Genomic DNA, 22,013 nt, shown 5'->3' on the forward strand with positions numbered 1-22,013 from the left:
TACACAGGTACTGAGCCCAGCACAGATCAAATCAATTTGCCAGGCGATTCTGGACTCTGGGAAGCAGTACGCCATGAAAAAAAGGAAGCCATTCCCTCTGATGTACTCTTACTATGGAACTGAATACTTGGGTGAGTGAAGGTGTTGTTGGCAAAGTCCTGTAGGAAGAAGGGAGTCCCTGATACCCGCACTGACTACAAACTAGATTTTTTTGGGGGGGGGGCATAGGTCATTCCTCTTCATTTCACTAGAAACACTTTAAAATGCCACTTGAAAACAAATACTGATAGATACTAAAAATCACAATTGAATGTTTGTTTTCATAGCTTGACAGAAGGGCAGCTATTGTAATGATTACTTTTACTAAAGACTAAAACCTTTATTCTAGATCGTGAGTTCATTGGCTGAATTTCACTGAAAGTTTGTGAACAGTTTATACACTCATTGCCAATAGTGCCAATGCACAGGGAAACACAATGAAGCCAGTAACAGTTTCAAGTGTTTAATGCTAGTGGGTTACTAACAGACTGCTTACTGAATCACAACGGCCCCTTTTGAGCTAGAAGGCATGTAAAGTGAAAATTACTTACTCCCCTTTTGAATCTTTCAGTGGCTCCCTGAAAGAGAGTCCTGAGCATGACTCGCAAGGCCATTTGTAGATTCCTGTTCCCTTCTCCAAACTCAGGCTTTATCTCCCTCCCTTTTCTGGGTCTGTGCAGCGTAATCTCCTCCAAGCCAAGTGTTCTCATATCTTCAGAATCTCTGTGCCTCTTCCTTTTGCCTAGAAGGCCCAGCCTCCTCCGACCCCTTCAATTCTCTGTAATACTTCTACACAGACTTCAAGACTGATCAGACATCACCAGAGCTATTGAGAAACTTGGTGCTTTTGGAAAATGGGTCTATTGAATCCTCTCTGGAAAAACATTCACATGTTTCAGGTTTTGCCCTGAAGCAAAATTGGTCTGCCAAGTGTGGTCACCCTGCCACACTTATATTGGAGCCCTTATCACATCACACTCTATTTAGTGGCTTACCTGTCCGACCGCCTCAGCCGGCTTTGTGCACCTTCAGGATGTGGACTTTTGCTTACTTATCCTTGTGATCCCTGGTCGTTTACCAAGAACCTGTGCCTAATGAGGGTAACCAAATGAATGAGTGAATAGCTGATGAACAACTTCAGCAATGAGCATATGGACTGGGAGTTCTCTGAGAGACTTCTCAAAGAACCTTTAAGTTCCTGACTGAGTTTCTCTAGAATCAGACCTTGAGACAAGGATTTGGGTATAAATGGCTTGACCCTAGAAAGCGTTGATAGAGGAATGAGGAAGCGAGAGTACAGAAAAAGGTTAATAGAGGATGTAATAGTGAGCAACTGTGGATAACTCAGGCTTGGTCCCACTGGGGTCCCTGAAGGCTGTATAGAATGTGCCTCAGAATTATCCCACCTAAATGATGAGGAAACTGGAGTATTCATCCACCAACTCCCTGCTTCATGGGTTGAGGGGCTGCTCCCAGACCTGCTAATTCCCTAGGACTTCCACCCTGCTCCTGTGGGCTGGGCATACCCCTGTGGCCAGAGAAAGCCTCAGGCAGAATGATAAATGCTTCAGATGGAAGGTGAGGAGGAGGATAGGTGCACCAGAATGGTGAGTGTAGACGAGGTGATGGGCAGGACACTGACAGTGTCTGCTAGAGTTCCTTAATAGAACTATTCTTTCCATTTTTTCATCTTTTTAGAGAAATTAACATTCTAGACATTTACATGTATAGCACAAACCAGATGGCTATCTGATGCATAAATATTTTCCTGGAAAGTAAGCTTTTTTTCCCCTAACAATTTAAAAGCCATTGAAAGAAAGGCACCTTCAAGTATTACAACTGAATTTTAAGAAGAATCGTCTTTGACGGGATAAAACTGTAAGGCCTTTTTTGGGCAGTCAAGAGTTCCGAGGGCCTGAGTGCAAAGAGAAAGCTTCACAGTTACAGAGTTGAGTTTAAAGAACAAGCCCTCCAAATATATTGAACCCAGCACCTCCCACCAACCAGCATTCTACTCATTAGGAATGAGTGAAAACCCTGCAGGGTTGGGCTGACTTTTACCTTTGTTGAGCTAGCTCCTTCTCCGAAAGCAGGCTCAGGCCTTTGCTAGTACAGTACCCTATGCTGGAACTCCTAGGAATTCTTCAAGACTTGCTCAGATGACACTACCTGTGTAGACAGAACCTCAAGTGCCCCCTCAGATCCTCCCATGGTTCTCTGTTAGCTCCTGGTACACATCTCTCATAACAGCATTTATCACTTCATATTCTATTTGTCTATTTATGAGTCTGGCTTTTTCACTGTACCATATGGGGAGGTCTTCAAGAATCAGACCAAGTCACATGCATCTGTGTACCCCCAGGGTTTAGACAGTGCCCGATATACAGTGCTAAATGTGAAGGATTAAGTAAATTAATACCCGTTATTAGTGTTTAACTTTACAGAAGAAGGGATTTAGTCTGTTTTGTTCATTCATTTATCTTCAACACCGAGAACAGTATCTGGTACGTATTAGGTGCTTAATTCTGATGTGTTGAGTGAATGAATGAATTTTTAGATACCTAGAACAAATTATTTTTAAGCACTGTAGGAGGATTTTCATAAAAGCTATTGGTATGTTAATTACAAAGTTTAAATTTTTTTAATGTTTATTTGTTTTTGAGAGAGAGAAAGACAGAATGCAAGCAGGGGAGGGGCAGAGAGAGAGACACACAGAGGATCTGAGGCAGGCTCCAGGCTCCGAGCTGTCGGCACAGAGCCTGACGCAGAGCTCGAACTCAGGAACCGTGAGATCATGATCTGAGCCGAAGTAGGATGCCTAACTGACTAAGCCACCCAGGTGCCCCACCTTTCTTTAAAAATTTTTTTAAATTACATTTTATTTTTTTATGTTAATTGAAAAGTTTAAAAAAATCTTTTCTCTAAACAGGGGTTGTCACTAACTATTTTTCTATAAAGGGATAGACAACAAAGATTTTAGGCTTTGTGGGCTATATGTCTCTGTCACAAACACAGCTCTGCCGCTGTAGCACAAAAGGAGCCATAGATAACACACAAATGAATGAACGTGGCTCTATTTCAATAAATCTTTATTTACAAAAACAGGCAGTGAGTCAGACGTGGCCTGCAGGCTGTAGTGTGCTGATCCCTGTTCTAACATATGCTCCCCAGAAGCCTAGTTCTTAGGAGCTTTATTATTATATGACTGTGTGTGCTTTCACATAATACTGCCATTCATTTTTTTATACTCTGTCCTTTCACTAAACAAAATGGGCTCTCTTCCCAGTTGTGTGAATTAATTATGCTTTGTGTGTTGATATAGGAGCGGCTCATGGCCTGTCGTCCATTCTCCAGATGCTTCTTTCTTACCACGAGCACCTCAAGCCCTCAGATCAGGAGCTGGTATGGCAGAGTGTGGACTTCCTCATGGAGCAGGAGCAGAACTGCAACTGGCCACCTGAGCTTGGCGAGGCCATCGAGAGGGAGAATGAGCTGGTGCACTGGTGCCATGGCGCCCCAGGTCTCACCCACGCTATTATCTGAAAACATTGCCTTTCACTGGGCTTAGCCAAAGAGAGGTGTTTTTCTCTGAGAAGTGACGGTATTTCTCATCTATGCGATGACTACATGAGATTGAAAGGTCAAGATGAAACTTGTCAAAGCTAAAAAAGTCTTGATCCGTAAAGGATCTCCAGGACTGATCGTGTAGTTTTAAAAATACATGATCAGTGTCTATTTGTATATAAATTAAACTAGCGCTGTCCATTAAAATATAAGATGAGCCACATATGAAATTAAATATTTAGTAGCCTCATTAAAATGTAAAAAGACACAGGTGAAATGAATCTCAGTAAGATATATTTTATAACCCAACATACCCCAAGTATTATTTCAACATGCAAACAATTTAAAAATTAAGCTGTTTTATACCTTTTTCATACTAAAGTCTTGGAAACCCAGTGCACATCTTATACTGATACCCCATCGCAATTCTGACTAGCCACATAGAAAGTACTTAATAGGTACATTGGACAGTGTGGATCTGGAGGCTGCTAGTTCAAAATGTGGTCCCTGGACCAGTGGCCTGGGCAACATGAAGCTGGTTAGAAATGCAGAGCTTCAGGCCCCACCCCAGACCCACTGAATCAGAATCTGCACGTTCACAAGATCCCTGCGTAATCTATATGTGCATTAAAGTTTGAGATGCACCATTCTATAATTCTTCAAATGAGGATTTTCATCATTACCTCATAAAAAGTCTAGAGAACTGAGAAGCCATTTGCAGTGAACTCTCTGGAATTGAGCCTAGAAACTTATCAGACTCCATCCTTTCTTTCTCTTTTTTTAAAAAAATCCCATTACACTGTTAGGCCTTCTGAGAAGGGGCAGTTTGAAATAAGTTAAATTCAAATAAATCAATCAATTTCAGTCGAGTGGCCAGGGGAGAGATTTAAAATAGCAAAATAACACAAAAAGTTTGGATTAGGAACAGATTTAATTTTCAAGGCTATGCTTCAATGCCGTGAGCACAACTGTAGAATATATTAGATTTCTCTGTAGTTTGTTACCTGATTTTTATTACCTCCTTTCCCCTCCTTCTCTAATTAATGTTCTTTAATCCCACTGTAATTCGGTTTTTTTCTTTGGTCCTGTCTCAGTTCAATAATAACATAAGTTTTGGCTCATTGGCCAGATTTTCTCTGCCGGCCGCATTTACCTAAGGAAGGGACTTCAAAGGCTCCTGTGTGTGCTTGTACCAGCGCCAGGCATTGTGCATTATGTCCAAGCTAATTCCCGCTGGTGGTAATTTGAGTCCATTTCTTCTTGCTTTGAACTTTTTGGAGAAAAACACGGTTGTTGACCATTCTGGAAATGCTCTCTCTTCATGTTACGCTCAGCACTCCACTTCCCATTTCCCGTGAATCATTTTGAGTGATGGTTTCTGGATATCCGCCAAGCACCCCCAGAATCCTTGAATTTTGGAGGTGTCCCATGTTAAATATAGAATATTTTAAAGGGACTCAATGTGCTGGTAAGAGCCCTATGAAGCATGGGAAGATAATCCATTAAAACAAGTGACTGGGTCAGTTCATTGATGTGGGTGTCTTACAGGGCACTTATTTCATCCTCTTTATATGCCACATGCCTTCTGTCTTTGTAAATCCGGTGCTGTAACAGCATAGCGTAGGATTCATCACCTTGGGGACTTTATTTGTCCTCATATATCATTCACGTTCAGTGTCTTGGTAAGATTAAATATAGGCTGCAGAGCAAAATCATTTAACCCACGTTTTCACTGGACTGCCCCAAATAAACCAAGTCACAAATGAATAAAGAACCAATTGGGGCCCGTTATTTATGCCAACCTGCACTCCCAATCAAGGGTATTAGTCTTCCTTTTATGAAATGTGCCCAAAACAGCATAAGAATGATTATAAATCTGATAAGTACAGGTTAAAAACCATCAAGATTTTTCTGAATTCAGCAACAGTACGCTCTCCCCAAAATTCTAAAACAGATGACTTAGAAAAATAATTTTCACTTGTTCGAGGAAAATATTTTTGAGGCTAGATTTATGAACAGCACAGATGGTTTGGGGCAGCAGACTGATTCTGTGATTAAAAACCTGCCAGAGATAATCCAAATGTGGAATTTCATCAGTGATACCTTATCTCCCCCTATAATTGTTTCCTATTGACTGTCCTTCACCCCACCTCTACAGGTGACAGACAGCCTTAGTTACCATGTATGCGGTGTGGAAGTAGTTCTTGACTCGAAGTGAATAACCTTGGGTTCTAATTGTAGCTCCAACACTAACCACTAAATGACCTTGAGAAAACGCTTTGTGCCTTTTGTGCCTCTGTTTCTTCATCTGTGAAATGAGTGTGTTGAGATTCCTATGACCTCTTCATAGCCTTAATGATTCTGAAATGCAGGATGAGAGTCATTTACAAAATCATTAAAATAAATGCTGTGGCTAAAATAAACTCTGGATTGCATTATGTTATGTCACTACTGTGGTGACACTGACAGTGCATTTCCTTTACTCTGTGTGAAACACAGGTGTGGCTCTTTTTTAACATCATTTCACAAGGGCTCCTGAGTATGTGACCTTGAATGGAGAACAAGGGCTTGTGCAGTGCAAGCGTCTTTGGTCACTAAACCTTGTCGTGCACTGTATAATGCACACCTCTGTGCAATTACGGACTGCACAGCGGACTTGGGTGGTGATTCTCCAATGTGTTGAAACTATGCATGCCAAGTCGAGCTGTCACAGGGCTCTGCTAGATTGCACGCTTGCACAGGTTTGGCTTCTCAAGCCATATTTCTTAAGTAATGATTTCTTCCCCCCCCACTTTGTGTTTGGTAAACACATAATCGTCGCTGACTTAGGTTTCTTATCAGTGCTCTGGCGACAAAATGACACGGTTCCTATCAAAAGCAAAGAAACCCAACATCCTTCCTTTTAGATTAAGCAGCCTTACTTTGGATTTCAATGGGGTCAGGTTAGAATATGTTTAGAAGTCTTCTAAGGTCCCTTCCATGTACCATTCTGTGATCCAGGCTGCAGGAAGAGGCCCTTTGTCTCTTGCCAGAACCATAGAATCAATAGCTATTAAGCTGCCTTGGGCTAATACATCCGTTGGACCGTATCAGCCCTTCTTGTTTCCACACCTCATTTCCGCTTCAGGGTTGGCCTGTACCGGGGTGGGAAATGAGACGTTCTAAGGTCAGCAGACATTTGTGGAGCCCCTGCCATGTCAAATGCCATGCCACAGACTAGGGGAGCAAAAACGGATGGGATGGACTTCCTGCCCTTGGGTGGTTTGCACTATCCTAGGGGAGCCAGGCATATAAACAGGTAATTTTAATATGATATAGTGTAAGTGCTAAGATTTGTATAGGGAATGACGGGAACTCAGGAGAGGGATTCCTGGTGCCCCTCCAGGTTTAGGGAAGGCTTCCAGGAGGCAGTGATGCCTGAGGTAAGTTGGCCAAGCCAGGAAAGTTGGGAAGTGTGTTCCAAGAAGAGTCATTCAGAGGCTTGGAACCACATAGTGAAGGAAGGGGAACTGTGGGTGGTTTGGTTTTACTGAAGTGAAGAGCTTCAAGTAGGTAATGGAGGAGAAGAGGAAGAACAGAGTCACAAAGCTCAGTCACAAAGGGCTTTCTGTGTCTCACCTGGATACCAGCTTCACCTGGTCCTGAGGGGAAGCTGAGAAGCACAGATTACACCACAGAGTTGGTCCATCTTGAGGCAGGAGAGCTGACCTTTGGTATCCCTGGGTCAGCCAGTCATTGGCTGAAATCTGCGGGGCTGGTGGGCATATAGCATAGCCTCCCATTTGACTGAGGGCAAATCTCCCAGGAAGAGGGCAGCTGTGAGCTTTATTAGTGGCCAACTCCTAGCAACTGGGAGATGGGGCGCATGCCAGTAAGGTCAAGGGGATCCAGCAGAACACCCAGGGCTTTCAGTTCACCTGGCTAATACCTCCTCATCTTTGGTAGTCAGGCTAGATTGTGTCCCTCTCCCTAGTGGGCCTTTCCTGCCTCTAGGTGTGGGTTAGGAACCTCCCTGTGTGCTTCCCCTCACATAACCTAACGGATGCCTCCAGTTAGGTTATAAACACTATGAAGGCAGGGGCTATTTAAAACCTGGGACACCTACTACTGTACCTGGCATATGGTAGCTACTCAGTATCTTAACAGCCACCAAGTCCTGTGAGCCTTTCATTATTTAGCCTCTTTGCCATCTTTCTGCCAACATGATCAGCTCATAGCTACCCCATTGTACTTCTGCAGGTCTCTCGACACCACTGTGGGACATTTTGTCTGTAATGCTAATCCTGTCATTAAAAATAAAAACCGGGGCGCCTGGGTGGCGCAGTCGGTTAAGCGTCCGACTTCAGCCAGGTCACGATCTCGCGGTCCGGGAGTTCGAGCCCCGCGTCAGGCTCTGGGCTGACGGCTCAGAGCCTGGAGCCTGTTTCCGATTCTGTGTCTCCCTCTCTCTCTGCCCCTCCCCCGTTCATGCTCTGTCTCTCTCTGTCCCAAAAATAAATAAACGTTGAAAAAAAAATAAATAAAAAATAAAAACCAACCAATCCGCAACAAAACACTGCACCGCTGGTCTTCATGTGGGTTTTTTGTCCTGGCTCCAAACCTTTGCCTTGTTGATCTCGATGCCTAGAATGCTCTAACTCACGTTGGGCCTGGAGTTGCCTATGCATCCTACAAAGTCCTGAAGAAACCCTACTTCTTCTTTTTTTTTTTTTTTTTTTTTTTTTAGTTTTATTATTTAGAGAGAGAGAGAGAGAGAGAGAGCACAAGCAGGGTAGGGGCAGAGAGAGAGGAGAGAGAGAATCCCAAGCAGGCTCCGTGCTGTCAGCGTGGAGCCAGACTCAGGACTTGAAGTCACGAACCATGAGATCATGACCTGAGCTGAAATCAAGAGTCGGATGCTTAACTAACTGAGCCACCCAGGTGCCCTGAAAACCTGACTTTTATCCTAGGCCTCACCCAACTGTCTCCCTCAGGGAACTTCTACTTTTCTGATCCCAGTAGTGTTATTAACAGCATCATTCATTTTATGCTCCAACAGCATCATGAACTACATGTCCTATTATGTGTCAGTCACATGTACAAATTTTTCTCTCCCTTTCTAGACAGTGCCTTCCTGAAGGTCAGGAATCTTGTTTACCATTTATTTTATATTACCCGGGGCCAGGACTGGCTACATAATTTGGAGGGCCCAGTACAAAGTGAAAATGCAGCCAACTTTTAAAAAATGATTATTCATTTCAAGGTGGTAACATGCCCATGAAGCAAGCCCTGCCTGGGGCTATATATACAGTAATCAATGAGCGCTTACAAATGAATGGATGCAAAAAATGAATAAATGTATAAATAAGTTCAGTTCTTTCAAAATCATCTTTCAGCTGGTGGGAGACACTTTGTTCCTAGAACTGAAGAAAGACAATGCTCTAGGTGACCATTGGCAGTGATTCACTGGAAAGCCTTGGCTGAGGAGAGCCTGTTGTTATATGCTAAACATAGGAAGTGTTGAAGGATAATTTCTAAAAAGAGATTGAAATCATGACTCATACAAATATAAAATAAACATACATCAATGATTTTATTTAGCTCATTAATTAATGAGGGAACCAGAAAGGTGTTACAGTTGGTTTCAAAGGAAAATCCAAGGAGCAGACGTACTTCTGCCTATTAGGAATGCTGACATGAATTTGCTTATTAGATGCAAAGCTGGCTGCTTCTGAGGGAAGTCAATCCAACCTCTACCAGACAGAATGTGTTTTCTAGGAATAGGAATTATTTACATTGCTATCAGTTTCCTACCAGGTAATTTCTAACTCCACAGAGTTGTAAAATAGCCTAGTCAAAATGCAATGAAAAGCAGAGATAACCCTAGTTGAGATAGCTGCGAAATTCTAGTCTTTCTCACTTTATGTAGGAGAAAGGTAGAGGCCATTCAGGAGAGAGAGTGATCTTGCGTTACTAATCTCCTCTCTGAATATGAGCACCTGGAACTTGGGGGAAATCGTTTCTATTAATAGCTGTCACTTCTCTTGTTTCTGTTCCTGCCCGTGTAATTGAGATTGCCTTTGTTGAGGAGTTTTGAAGGCAAGTGTCTTGCTTTGGAACAATTGAGTAGGGAAGGACTGGCTTCACAGCTGGATTAGAAGTCTTAGCCAAGTCGTTTGGAATCATCATTGTTTCTGGAAGGACTCCCAGTTTTGTCTTAAGAAAAGGTGTATAGTTATAAGTACTTTAACATTACAAATTCTGAACCCCTGTGGGGGAACAGCAGACTGTGTAAACACTTAGCCATTTCAAATAGCCAGCTTTACATAATGCTTACCAGAGTATGCATCATTAAATATTAATCCATTTGTAAATTACGGATTTTATCACTCTATGTACTTGTTGCTCTTTCTCCAGGGGCCAATACCACAATACCATTCAAACAACTTAAACTAAATTTTACAGGTAAAATTCTAGAAGGTTCTATAGCATTGCTACTCAAAATGTGGTTCCTGGAAGGGCATTTGTTAGAAATGTGGTATCTCAGGCCCCTCACCTCAGACCTACCAGATTAGGATGGGTATTATGCACTGGTGATTTGTAAGCCTTTTATAGTTTGAGAAGTTCTGCTCAATAGCATCAAGCCCAAAAGTCACCTCTGATGTCTTTGATGTTTTCACAGGAATTGCCTACCTGTTTGCCAAAGCTTATCTCGTTTCCAAAAAACCACAGTACCTGGACACATGTATCCGGTGTGGGGAACTTACGTGGCAGAAGGGCCTGCTAAAGAAGGGGCCTGGCATTTGCCACGGTGTGGCTGGCAGTGCCTATGTCTTCTTGCTGCTGTACCGGCTCACGGGAAACTCTAAATACATCTACCGAGCCCAAAGGTCAGCTTCTCTGCACATGTATTTTTTTTTTCTAAATGACATGTATTTTTTTTCTAAATGTTAATCTAATTCATGTTCTGAATAGGTAATAGGGTCACATAGTTTGAGAAGCGAAAAAAGAAATACATCAACTGTGCACTCCAGCAACTCGGTTCACTTCCCAGGTGACCATCGGTGTTACCAGTTTCTTAATGATCTTCTCAAAGATATTCTGTGTAGGGGCGCCTGGGTGGCGCAGTCGGTTAAGCGTCCGACTTCAGCCAGGTCACGATCTCGCGGTCTGTGAGTTCGAGCCCCGCGTCGGTCTCTGGGCTGATGGCTCAGAGCCTGGAGCCTGTTTCCGATTCTGTGTCTCCCTCTCTCTCTGCCCCTCCCCCGTTCATGCTCTGTCTCTCTCTGTCCCAAAAATAAATAAACGTTGAAAAAAAAAATTAAAAAAAAAAAAGATATTCTGTGTATATAAGCGATAGGTGTACTATATATAGAGTTTTGTCTTTTTTTTATACCAGTGGTAGCACCTTGCTATCTTAGCGGTTACCCTAAGTACATAAACGACTCTTCATTTTTATTGTTGCATAATATTACATCATATGATGAACCAGAATTTAGTCACTGGGTCCCATGGAGAGGGATATGTGGATTATTTCCAATCTTTTGCATTACAAATAATGCTATCATGAGTAACCTTGTGTTTATATCATTTTGCATGTGTATGGGTATATCTGAAAGATAAAGCCCTAGAAGTGGAATCACTGGGCCAAAGGGTGTGTATATTTGTGATTGCTTTTTTATTGCGGTAAGAACATTTCACATGACATCTATCCTCTTAGCATATTTTTAAGTATATGATACCATATTGTTAGCTATTGGCACAGCATTGCAGAACAGATCTCTAGAACTCATTCACCTTGCATAGCTGAAACATTATGCCCATTGAACAATAATTTTCCACTTTCTCTCTGCCCCCAGCTCCCAGCAACCACCATTCTATGCTTCTATGAGTTTGGCTATTTTAGATACCTCATATAAGTGTCATCATGCAGTATTTGTTTTTTGTTTTTTGTTTTTGTAACTGGCTTATTTCACTTAGCCTAATGTCCTCATTTATCATTTAGAACGGTGTCTGACACATAACTGCAATGTAAGTGTTTGCTGTTATTATTACTAAGAATTAGAGTTCTATCATTCCAGATATTTCTCTATGCACAAATGCATGTTTGTATACCTGTGGATATCTACCTATCTATATATGTATATATTAATAAGATCCTACTATTACGTATGTATAATAATACTATACATACTGTTCATAGATTATAATTTTAAATGAACAATTTTTAAGGGATATCCTTTGTTTTGGTTTGTATAGATCTATACCTATCTCATTGTTTAAATGACTATATAGTTATTCATTAAAGATGTACCATGATTAATTTAACCAGTCTTTAAGTAATGGACACTTGGTACCTGTGCAATCTTTACTAATAGCAGACAAAATTGTCCCATGTATCTAGTGCATACATAGCTATGCACTTGTGCAAGCATTTCTTGTCAGAAAAATTTAAAAATTGAAGTCATTAGACTCATAGGTCTCTCTAGCCTGTTTTTTTTTTTATCTTTTGCCCATTTTTTCCTATTGTGATGCTTATATTGAGAATTGTAACTCTGTTACAATATATGCTGTAAATATTTTCCTACTTTGCCATTTGTCTTTCTACTTAGCTCATGATCTTTGGCCAGACCAAACTTTTAAATATTTTTCTTGTCAAACTTTCAAGATTTCTGGATTTTGTATTAAAAAGACCTTTGCCACTCCAAGATTACAAAAATATTAATTTACATTGACTTTTACTACCTTTGTGATTTTAACTTTTAAAAAATAAATGTATACCTCCTTCACCCATTTCTCCGACCCATTTAAAAGTTATCTTAACTTTCAAATCTTTGATTAATCTAGAACTTACTTTTTTTTAATGGTGTTATCTGGGTATCTATCTTTGTGTTTTTTTAATGAAAAAACAAAACTTTCCATTAATATCTGTTGACCAATTACCTGAATGATTTGAAATGCCAATTTTATCGTAAACAAATTTATATAAACAAAAATTTATATAAATGTTTGTTTCTGGACTTGCCATATTTTATTATTCATTTGTTTCTAGTTTTTCTTAGCTATTTTCTCTCATTTTCTCTTCCAATTGTATTTTAGAATGAATTTTCAAATTTCAAAAACTCCTGTGTCAATTTGACTGGAATTTCAATAAATTTATAGTTTATTTAGTGAGAATTAACATCTTTAGAATGTTGTTTTTCTATCCAGGAATATGGAATGTTTTCCCTTTATTTAAGTTTTCAGAAATATCATTTGGTAAAGCTTTGATCTTATGAAGAAGGTCTTGCATGTTTCTTGTTAATTTTTATTCCTAGATATTTTCTGTTTCCAGGTTTGTGAGTAAAATCTTTTCCTGCATTATATTTTCAGGTCATTTATTACTGCTATTTATGAAAGCTTTTTAAAATATGCATATTATTGCAGTTTAGCAATCTAAGATATACTTCTTGCCTATAAATCTACATGTATCTTATAAACATCTTGGTTTTGATAGATATAATGATATATCTGGCCACCTTTCTGAACTCCATTACTATTTCTATGAGATTTTCATTAGAGTCCATTGGGTTTTCTAAACAGACACACATATTTGCAAGTAATTATAATTTTGTTACTTCCTTCCTCATTTGTATACTCCCCCTCCCACCTTTTTCTATTGCCTGGGTCAGAATCTCTATAACAGTGTTCATTAATAAGAGTAATAGTAATGCTGATTTTATTAGGAATGCTTCTGTGTTTCACCCTGACGTTCGAAATTTATCCTTAGGATGTTCATGTCAGATCATGACACTCCTCTGTTCAGGATAATCCAGTGGCTTCTCATATGCCTTAGAGTAAAAGCCAAAGTGTGTCCTCTGAACGAACGGCATTATAGGATCTCGCCTCCCATTACCTCTGTGACATTATCCTCTACTCTTTTCTTTCTGGTTCTTTCCACGGTGGCTTCCTTGTGATTCTTTTAAGATACCAGGTGCAACCTACCTTGTGGTCTTCGAAGTGTCAGTTCCCTCCACCTGTAATGCTCACTTTCTACATTTATCTCCCATCCCCCTCACTTCATTCAAACCTTCACTCTAAAGTCGTTTTCTCAGAAAGGCCTTCCCAAGCCAACTTACTTAATATTCAGTGTTAAAAAACATGATATATTGGGGCGCCTGGGTGGCTCAGTTGGTTAAGCGTCCAGCTCTTGATCTCGGCTCAGGTCATGTTCTCATGGTTCATGAGTTCAAGCCCCACATTGGGCTCTGCGCTGACGGTGCAGAGCCTGTTTGGAATTCCGTCTCTCCCTCTCTCTGCCCCTTCCCCACTTGCTCTCTATCTCTCTCTCAAAATAAATAAATAAACTGTTAAAAAAAACCCATAAAATATCCTCTATGATATTTGCCTGTATGCACTGAGGGAAAAATACTAACGTATGTCAGTCCTCCATTTGAAGCTTCATTGTTCAGGAATTCTGTTAACATATTTTGATTCATGGCTGCCTAATCTGTTTGGTTGCAGCCTGACCCTTTATTTCCTAAATGTAGAAAAAGAAAGTGATTTGGGACTCTGTCTAGACTAATGCAATATCACCTTTGGGATAGATTTCATCAGAGATTGTCATGCCCTAGAAAGCCTATTAAAAAGGGCCAGAATGGGGCATCAGGGTGGCTAAGTTGGTTAAGCATCCAACTCTTGATTTCGGCTCAGGTCATGATCTCAGGGTTGTGGGATCAAGGCCCGTGTCATGCTCCACGCTGAGTGTGGAGCCTGCTTAAGATTCTCTTTCTCCTCCTGCCTCTCTCCCCTGTTTGTGTTCTCTATCCCTCCCTGAAATAATAATAAATAATAATACTAATAATAATAAGGGCCAGAAGAACCACTCTATTTTTCTGGTAGACCAGTCCCAGCTTACAGAGTCTTAGTTATAAGGTTCTGGGGTCCAGGGCCCTTCAGACAGCTTCCATTTCTCACTTATAGGTAGAGCCTGAAAATGTGCAGGTAATATCTGAATATTTGGGGGTCACTGCATTTAATGCTTTAGTGTACTGAAATTTCCATGTCATTATAATTCAAAGTTAAATATGTCATGGCCCAAATTGGGGAAACTTGCCTAATTTTGGCAGTTCCTAAAACAGTAATGTCAAACAATATGTACCTTTCTTTAATAAACATTACTTGGTCATCAGTTGAAATTTATAGTTGCAAAAAAAATAGATGATAATGATTTCAGATTTTTCTATCATTATTTAATTATTCAGGTTTTCTACCTCTTCTTGAATTAATTTTGGTAGTGAAGATATCTCTATGAAAATACTTAGTTCATATGGATTTTCAAATGTTTTATGTAAAGCTTTAACAGTAGAGTTCCATGGTATTTTAAATTTCCCATATCTGTGATTATATGCCCTTTTGCATTCCTAATGCCTTTCCTTTCTGGTCAGACACCAGCGTTTTGTCTAGTTGTTCATCCTTTCAAGGAACTGAGTTTTGGTTTTGTTTATTGATTCTTTTTGTTTTTCTTTCACTGCTTATTTCATTACTTTCTGCTTTTATTTTGATTTTTCTAGTGTTCTTTTCCTTTATTTTCTACAGTCAAAAAGGTTAATTAGAATACCTTACACCTTTCTAATAATAGCAATAATAACAATAATAAAATCCTCACGTGAATGAATTTTCCCGAGTTCAATTTTTGTCATAATCAATAGGTTTTGATATGTAATGTTCTCAGTGCCTGTACTTCTTTTTAGTTCTATAATTACCATTATGACTTATATTTTCACAGAATTTTTTAGAAAAATGAATTTGTTATTTTGAATTTTGCATCAGTGTGTAGATTTTGAAACAGTCATTATCATTTTAATATGATAACGCACGATACCGTTCAGAACACACTGAAACTGCTACTCTCATACATTTCTGGTACTCTTATAAATTGCTATAAGGCATTTAGGAATTATCTTGAAAAGCACAAAAATGTTTATCATATTATTTTTAAGTAAAAAAAATGTAGGAGACTAAATATTGTACCGACAATAATTTCAATAATAAATAAATCAAAGCTGAGGGGAAAAAAGGTCAGAAGGAGAAAGAGAAAAATTAAAGTATGGTGGAATGATAGTCTCTGTTTTATAAATATTCTGCTATGTTTATGTGAAGAATGATATATCGAATGCTTGTCATATGCTCGGAGCCTAATATATGGTATCTTTAATCTTGGCCAAGAATCTTTTTTTTTAATTTTTTTAATTTATTTTTTTTAATATATGAAATTTATTGTCAAATTGGTTTCCATACAACACCCAGTTCTTGGCCAAGAATCTTACAGAATTCTGCAACTTCACCATTTTAAAGTCAGATTAAGAAATTTGCCAAAGGCCGTATAACATGAAATTATCAGGGTTGAGTATCTCAACCCCAAATGCTTCCTCTTTCTTAGTCTAGGGTTTGTGAATTTACTTGAGAAAGTATTATGTGTCGAACTGAAATGTCGCATTGTCTTCAACTCTGAATGTGTGTAGTAAGCCACAGGAGAATTAGCAGTGGCTGTGACTCTCACCAGTAGAAGTCATAGATATTCTCACATCATATGACTCTTGTTGCAGATATTATGAAATATATTTGACTCTCATTGCTACTTGGAAATGTCAGCAGCTATTAGACCTGCTACTAGATCTTGTTATTTAATGTGTTAATAAAGAACACATACATTATTATTCCACAAATTTGCTTTAAAAACTTCTGCTAACTGTGCCTTAATATAATGAATTTCCTTGGGGATCCTATGCATTTTATTTTCTGAATTTGAAGACTTTCTTCTGGAAGGAGTCCAGACTGCAAAATGATCCGTGGCACTGTAAAGGTTATGATTCCTTGAAGCTATACTTTGAAGTTTCATTGCATAATTACAAATTTTGAATTAACTCTTAAGAGGTGTCATTATTCTACTGTTTAAAATCTTGAACCCCATTTAAAAAGTACATACTCAGGAAAACAGTTGGTAGAAAAATTGTACCAAACAGAATTGCAATGTGTTTCTTGCTGATTTATTTTAAGCTGCTCTTGATAATTCCAAGAGCCCTAAAAAAGATCAAATAAGTAATTATGCTTTGCAGGGCCCCTCCTTACATAGTAGCAATAATCTAAATTTATGGCAGTTTCAGCTCTCAGGCCTTACCAACCCGTGAGTTCCAGCCTCTGAATCGGTGATTGTTTGTGTTGTTGACAGAAACCAATAGAGCAGGTCCCTAAAGAGATGACACAGGTCACAGCATTTTCAAAGCTGTAAACTACTAAAAATGTTACTCATTATAAATAATTTGGATAGGATTTGTGGCAAATACAGGTAGAAGAAAAAGGATCTTTCATGGAGAATCTAGAGGCCAGTGATTTAGTTTTAAGGCAGATGTCCTAAAAATAATCTATCTTATAGCTGAGTTTGCTATTTGATGTCATGATTATAAAATGTTGCTTGCCTTTTCCCATTTATCTTACTCCTTTGTTTGCCCAAAGCACAGATTGTATAAAACCTTGCCCATTTATTTTCACAGCCTCTGCTCTCTGTCACATATAAATGAAACCCAGCTCAGAAATGATATGCCTGCAGAAGCACAGCGTATTTACTCTTTTAAAGGAACAGTCATATATCAGCTTGCTTCTATTCAAGATAAATAAAAAATATGGCTATTTATCTGTCTCTTTTACTTTTCACTATTGGATGACAGAAGGAATGAAGTCCTCAGAAAATACCAAACTGCTCTGCTTTGCAAACTCTGACAATAGTTGAATTTGCTTGTCAAGATAATTTATTGTGAAACATACACAGTGATATAATGGATCCTGTTTAAAAAAAACAAAAAACAAAAAACAAAAAAAAAAGCTTTCTTGAAATATTATACAGTTCCAGAAAGAAAATGGTGCTAAAACTTTAACTTATCAGAGAGGAGGAAGAAGCAATCCTAATAATATGTTAAAAGTGTTCATATTTTCTTCTTCTCTTAGGTTTGCTGAGTTTTTATTTACCGAGGAATTCAAGGCTGGTTCTCGGGTCCTTGAAAGTATATACAGCTTGTATGAAGGCTTCTCCGGGACGGTGTGCTTTCTGATCGATCTGCTGCAACCCAATCAGGCGGAGTTCCCTCTCTTCAGCGTCTTTGTCTAGAAGGCTCCATCTCCCACTGTGGCCCTGCAGAAGGTCCCTGAGATTTCCCAAGCCTACCCGAGGCAGTTTCCACATAAGCCACATTCAATGGTATCACAACCATGAGCCTTAACATTGCCGCCCGGAAGGAAGGAAGGGAGAGAGGGAGAAGGCAGGTGAAGGCAACATGATGCTAGACTTAAGGGAGAACGGTTTGAGAACCTGCAAAATAAAGACACCACAAGTCCTCTAAAAACTGTAGAGATTTAACATTTCAGGGAGTAGATGTGAAACCTGAGATCAGAGGAAAAAGGGAAAGAGAAATCATGGTTTTCAGTTATGGCATAGAAAACAAAACTGAAATGTGGACTAGGGTAATAAAATGGCAATACCTTTGCAATTGGAAAGAGAATTTGACCATTTATGGGTGCCTTCCACCCCTAAATTCAGAAATAAACACAACCGAAAGCTAAAATAATTGCCCAGCTGAAAATTGCTAGCTAGGTGGGATGAAATGTCAGGTTGCTGAAGGACAAAAAAGGAAACTCCTGGTTGTTCAATCCCTTTACTTGTTGAAATTCATGATTTTTACTGAATGGAGAAGTTTGCATATGAATCTCTATTTTTAATCACTACCCTGATCACTTTAAGGGAAACATATCATAACTTTTTTTAAGATTTTATTTTTAAATAATATCTACACCCAACACGGGGCTCAAACTCACAACCCCGAGATCAAGAGTCGCACGCTCTTCCGACTGAGCCAGCCGGCCACCCTGAAATATATCATCACTTAGTTTAAATCTTGAAATTCGAAGTTTCTTTAGGCCTTGCATCTCTTTTCCTGGTTCCTTTTTCTTTCCTAAAGCTCAATTAGAATAGTAAAACTCATAGGCTAGCAAATACTGTGACAAGTGTTGCTGTCAAGTGTTTTTCTCAATTTGAAGCGTGGGCTGTGTATTGTCTATTGTTAATCAATATTAAAATGCTTATGTAATCCCTATGAAGCTATCAGCTGAATTGTAAAATACCCTCGTGGTAAAAATCACTCACTCGTCTCAAAGATCAGGGTAGCCACTACAAAGGTATGTCGTTTCTGCCTTTGAAGGAATACTGTGTCCCCTGGGACAGGCAGACCCTGGCTGAAGAAGGGACCTGGTGATGGTGAAAAGAACATTGCTAAAGTTTCTGCTATTAGATTAACACATGAGTAAACTCCCTGGCTAATCACCTTACTTTCCAAGACACAGGCTCCACTAGAAACTGTCTACAGTACCCACTGAGCCAAGTTGCCATATTAAATCCAACGCTCCTGTAAACACACAGAAGTTGTAAAACTACTTCAGGTAAATAGGGGTTTGCAGAACACTGTAGAAGCATTTGTCAGATGAGAACACACACTGACCCTTTCCTAATACTTGGCCACTGGCAATTTCATATATCAGAGGAGGGAATTGTGTACTGTATAAGATTTAAGAATTATTGAAATAGTCATTAAATATTTGCATATGTGATAGATGTAAAATATATATATATATATACATATTCTACATCTATCTCCATGTAAACCTAAACACTAAGTTCAGTTGTTCCTAACTTCTTGATTTATAAACTGAGAGGAGTTGGGGATATTCTGTTGCCTAAGAATATGTGTGTGTGTGTGTGTGTGTGTGTGTGTGTGTGTGTGAGCACGCACTGGCATGTGTGTGTGTGTGTGTGTGCTGTGCGTGTGTGCACGCTCATTTTTCTGGGAAGAGGTTCTCTAGCATTCATAAGATTCTCAAAGAATCTGTGGCTGAAGAAAGGTAGGAGGTACCTTTGTATATTTTAAAACTGAATGTTTACACTCAATCAGAACAAGGTTGGACAAAATGGTTCGAAAAGCATGCACCTTTTTTGTTTATTGTTTCCTTTTCATATCCTCAGATATAAATATATAAAATTGGCCTCAGTTGTTCATTTTTGAAGATACTCAGGTTGGAGCAGCACCACATAAATAACAGCTTTCAGATGACTCCCAAAGTTGGGTTCTAGAGGTTCTTTCCTGAATAGTCAAGGCCTCTCAGAAAGCCTTACGTCAAAATGCCTTGTATGGAGTAGTCTCCTTTTGAAAGGATGGTGGTATTTGCTTTTCAGCATCTGTTGTTTTTTTTTTTAATGTTTATTTATTTTTGAGAGAGAGACAGAGACAGAGACAGAGTGCAAGCAGGGGAGGGGCAGAGAGAGAGGGAGACACAGAATCTGAAGCAGGCTCCAGGCTCTGAGATGTCAGCACACAGCCTGACACGGGGCTCAAACTCACGAGCGGTGAGATCATGACTTGAGCCAAAGTCGGATGCCCAACCGACTGAGCCACCCAGGCGCCCCTCAGCATCTGGTTTTAAATTCATTTCCTTTGGCTGGAAGTAATAAGCATCCTATATACAGGGCTTAATGGAAAACATGCTTTTTTCATCATCCAATAACCCCTTGAGGTGATTTAGGCCATTGATCCGAAATCTCACAGCCAGGAAGGGGCAGAATGAGGATTCACATCCAGGGTTTCACTTCACAAGTGTATTTATTCAGTATCCTAGACTAGAATCTGGGGATATAGCAATGAACAAAAGTACCCCTGGAAGGTACCTTCTGTTTCTGTTTGCTGACCCTTCTACTATTCATCCGTGAGACCTTAAACCTAAAGCACTCAGAAGTGATCGTCTAGTTCAACATATCAGTTTCATTGCTAGGAACTTCAGAACAATTGGACCCATTCCTGCCCACCCACCCTTTTAAGGTCTAGCAGGGTAACTATGACATTGTGCAGACCCTTATGAAATGACAACCCTTTCGGGTGTCGAATCCAAGCAAAGGCCATGTTCGAGTGTGTCTTTATGAATTGACACCTTGGTAATTTAGAAACAAGGGTAAGCTTGTTTAGCATTTAAACATGCTGAAAGTTTTCATTTTCCTGAAAGAGTAGAATTGCAGGTTTAGGAAGATCCTCTTCTATCTTGTTTTCCCAAGAAGTGGGGAAAAAACCTTTAAGTGTTGCTGTTGAAAGCATGACATGGCACTTCTTATTTAATTAACTAACTTATTCCCTTCTTTTTTATTATTTTTTTTTAAATTTTAAAAATTTATTATATATATATATAGAGAGAGAGAGCGCATGCGATGGGGCGGGATGGTGGGGGGACGACAGGGGCAGAGGTGGGGAGAGAAGGAATCCCAAGCAGGCTCCACACTCAACGCAGAACCTGATGCAGGGCTCCATCCCATGACCCTGGGATCATGACCTGAGCCAAAATCCATAGTCTGACACTCAACCAACTGAACCACCCTGGCGCCCCCAATTTATTCCCTTCTAAGCAGTAACACCCTTTTTTGAATAAGTGCTTAGGCAGGTTGCCTCGTGAAGGCTACAGGGGCATTTTCACCACCACTAATGTAACTTTAATATTAGTCATTATATGTGGCATGGACAATTGTAAACCCAGAAGGTAACAGTGGAAATATTTGAGGATAGATTGAAAGAATCTCCCAGCAATGGGGAGACTGCATTATACTTTAAGAGTAGGAAGTTTTGAAAAATATTACAACTCTGTGTATTTTGTTTCATCAACACAATTACGTATCTTCTCTTCCACACGTACCCCCAAATAGATATTTTGCCCAATCCCATTTCAGTCATCAGTTTTTACTTTTTTGTTCTGTTTATAACCTAATAACTGAGGTTTGACAAACAGGTTTTTCAGCATTTACACCCCCGTGATTCTTCAGGTAACTGACTGCACTATTAAGATAATAGTATTAACTTTCTGATAATTCGAGAAACAGTCATTTTCTTGGTCTGTGTTAAATTGGAAACTCTTTCATGGCAATTTATAACCTTAACTTTCTTTGACACACTAAGATTGTAATCAAGGTAGTACTCAAATTGTTTCAATTTCTGTAGAGAGCAAATCTCAATAATTTCAATGCAACCAATGTAAGCTTGTGATTTATAACCATGTTAAGGAAACAAATAAAAGGAAAAACATTAGTAATGCAAAGAGACCTCTCCACCTCACAGGATTCTCATGAGAGGTGTCGGTGATAAAACGAATATCAGAGAGTTTTGTAATAGGCAGTTAATTTGTATATTTTAAAGGGAAGCTGTATTTTCAGTACCTACTATGTGCATAGAAAATCGTGCTCAATTTTGACTTCAAGTAAGCATGTCAGCCACATGGAATCTCCCCATGGATGCAGTGCTTGGGGTCTGGATCACATGATGGGTAAAAATGAAGTGCATGTTTTTTATATTCTAGAACCAATCCTGACTATA

General features: G+C 39.4%; 1 protein-coding gene across 1 annotated transcript in view; it reads left to right on the top strand.

The window, feature by feature from the left end:
• The window catches only part of LANCL3 (LanC like 3), a 96,284-nt gene extending 76,405 nt beyond the window's left edge, over positions 1-19,879 (top strand). Inside the window, exons 2-5 of the mRNA XM_030306019.1 lie at positions 8-131; positions 3,362-3,559; positions 10,265-10,472; positions 17,566-19,879. Coding sequence (XP_030161879.1) covers positions 8-131; positions 3,362-3,559; positions 10,265-10,472; positions 17,566-17,725 — 690 coding nt within the window. The 3' untranslated portion in view covers positions 17,726-19,879. The remainder of the gene's footprint in view (positions 1-7; positions 132-3,361; positions 3,560-10,264; positions 10,473-17,565) is intronic.
• Positions 19,880-22,013: the final 2,134 nt, after the last annotated feature.

The sequence above is a fragment of the Lynx canadensis genome, chromosome X (genome assembly GCF_007474595.2).
Source record: "Lynx canadensis isolate LIC74 chromosome X, mLynCan4.pri.v2, whole genome shotgun sequence".
Lineage (NCBI taxonomy): Eukaryota > Metazoa > Chordata > Mammalia > Carnivora > Felidae > Lynx > Lynx canadensis.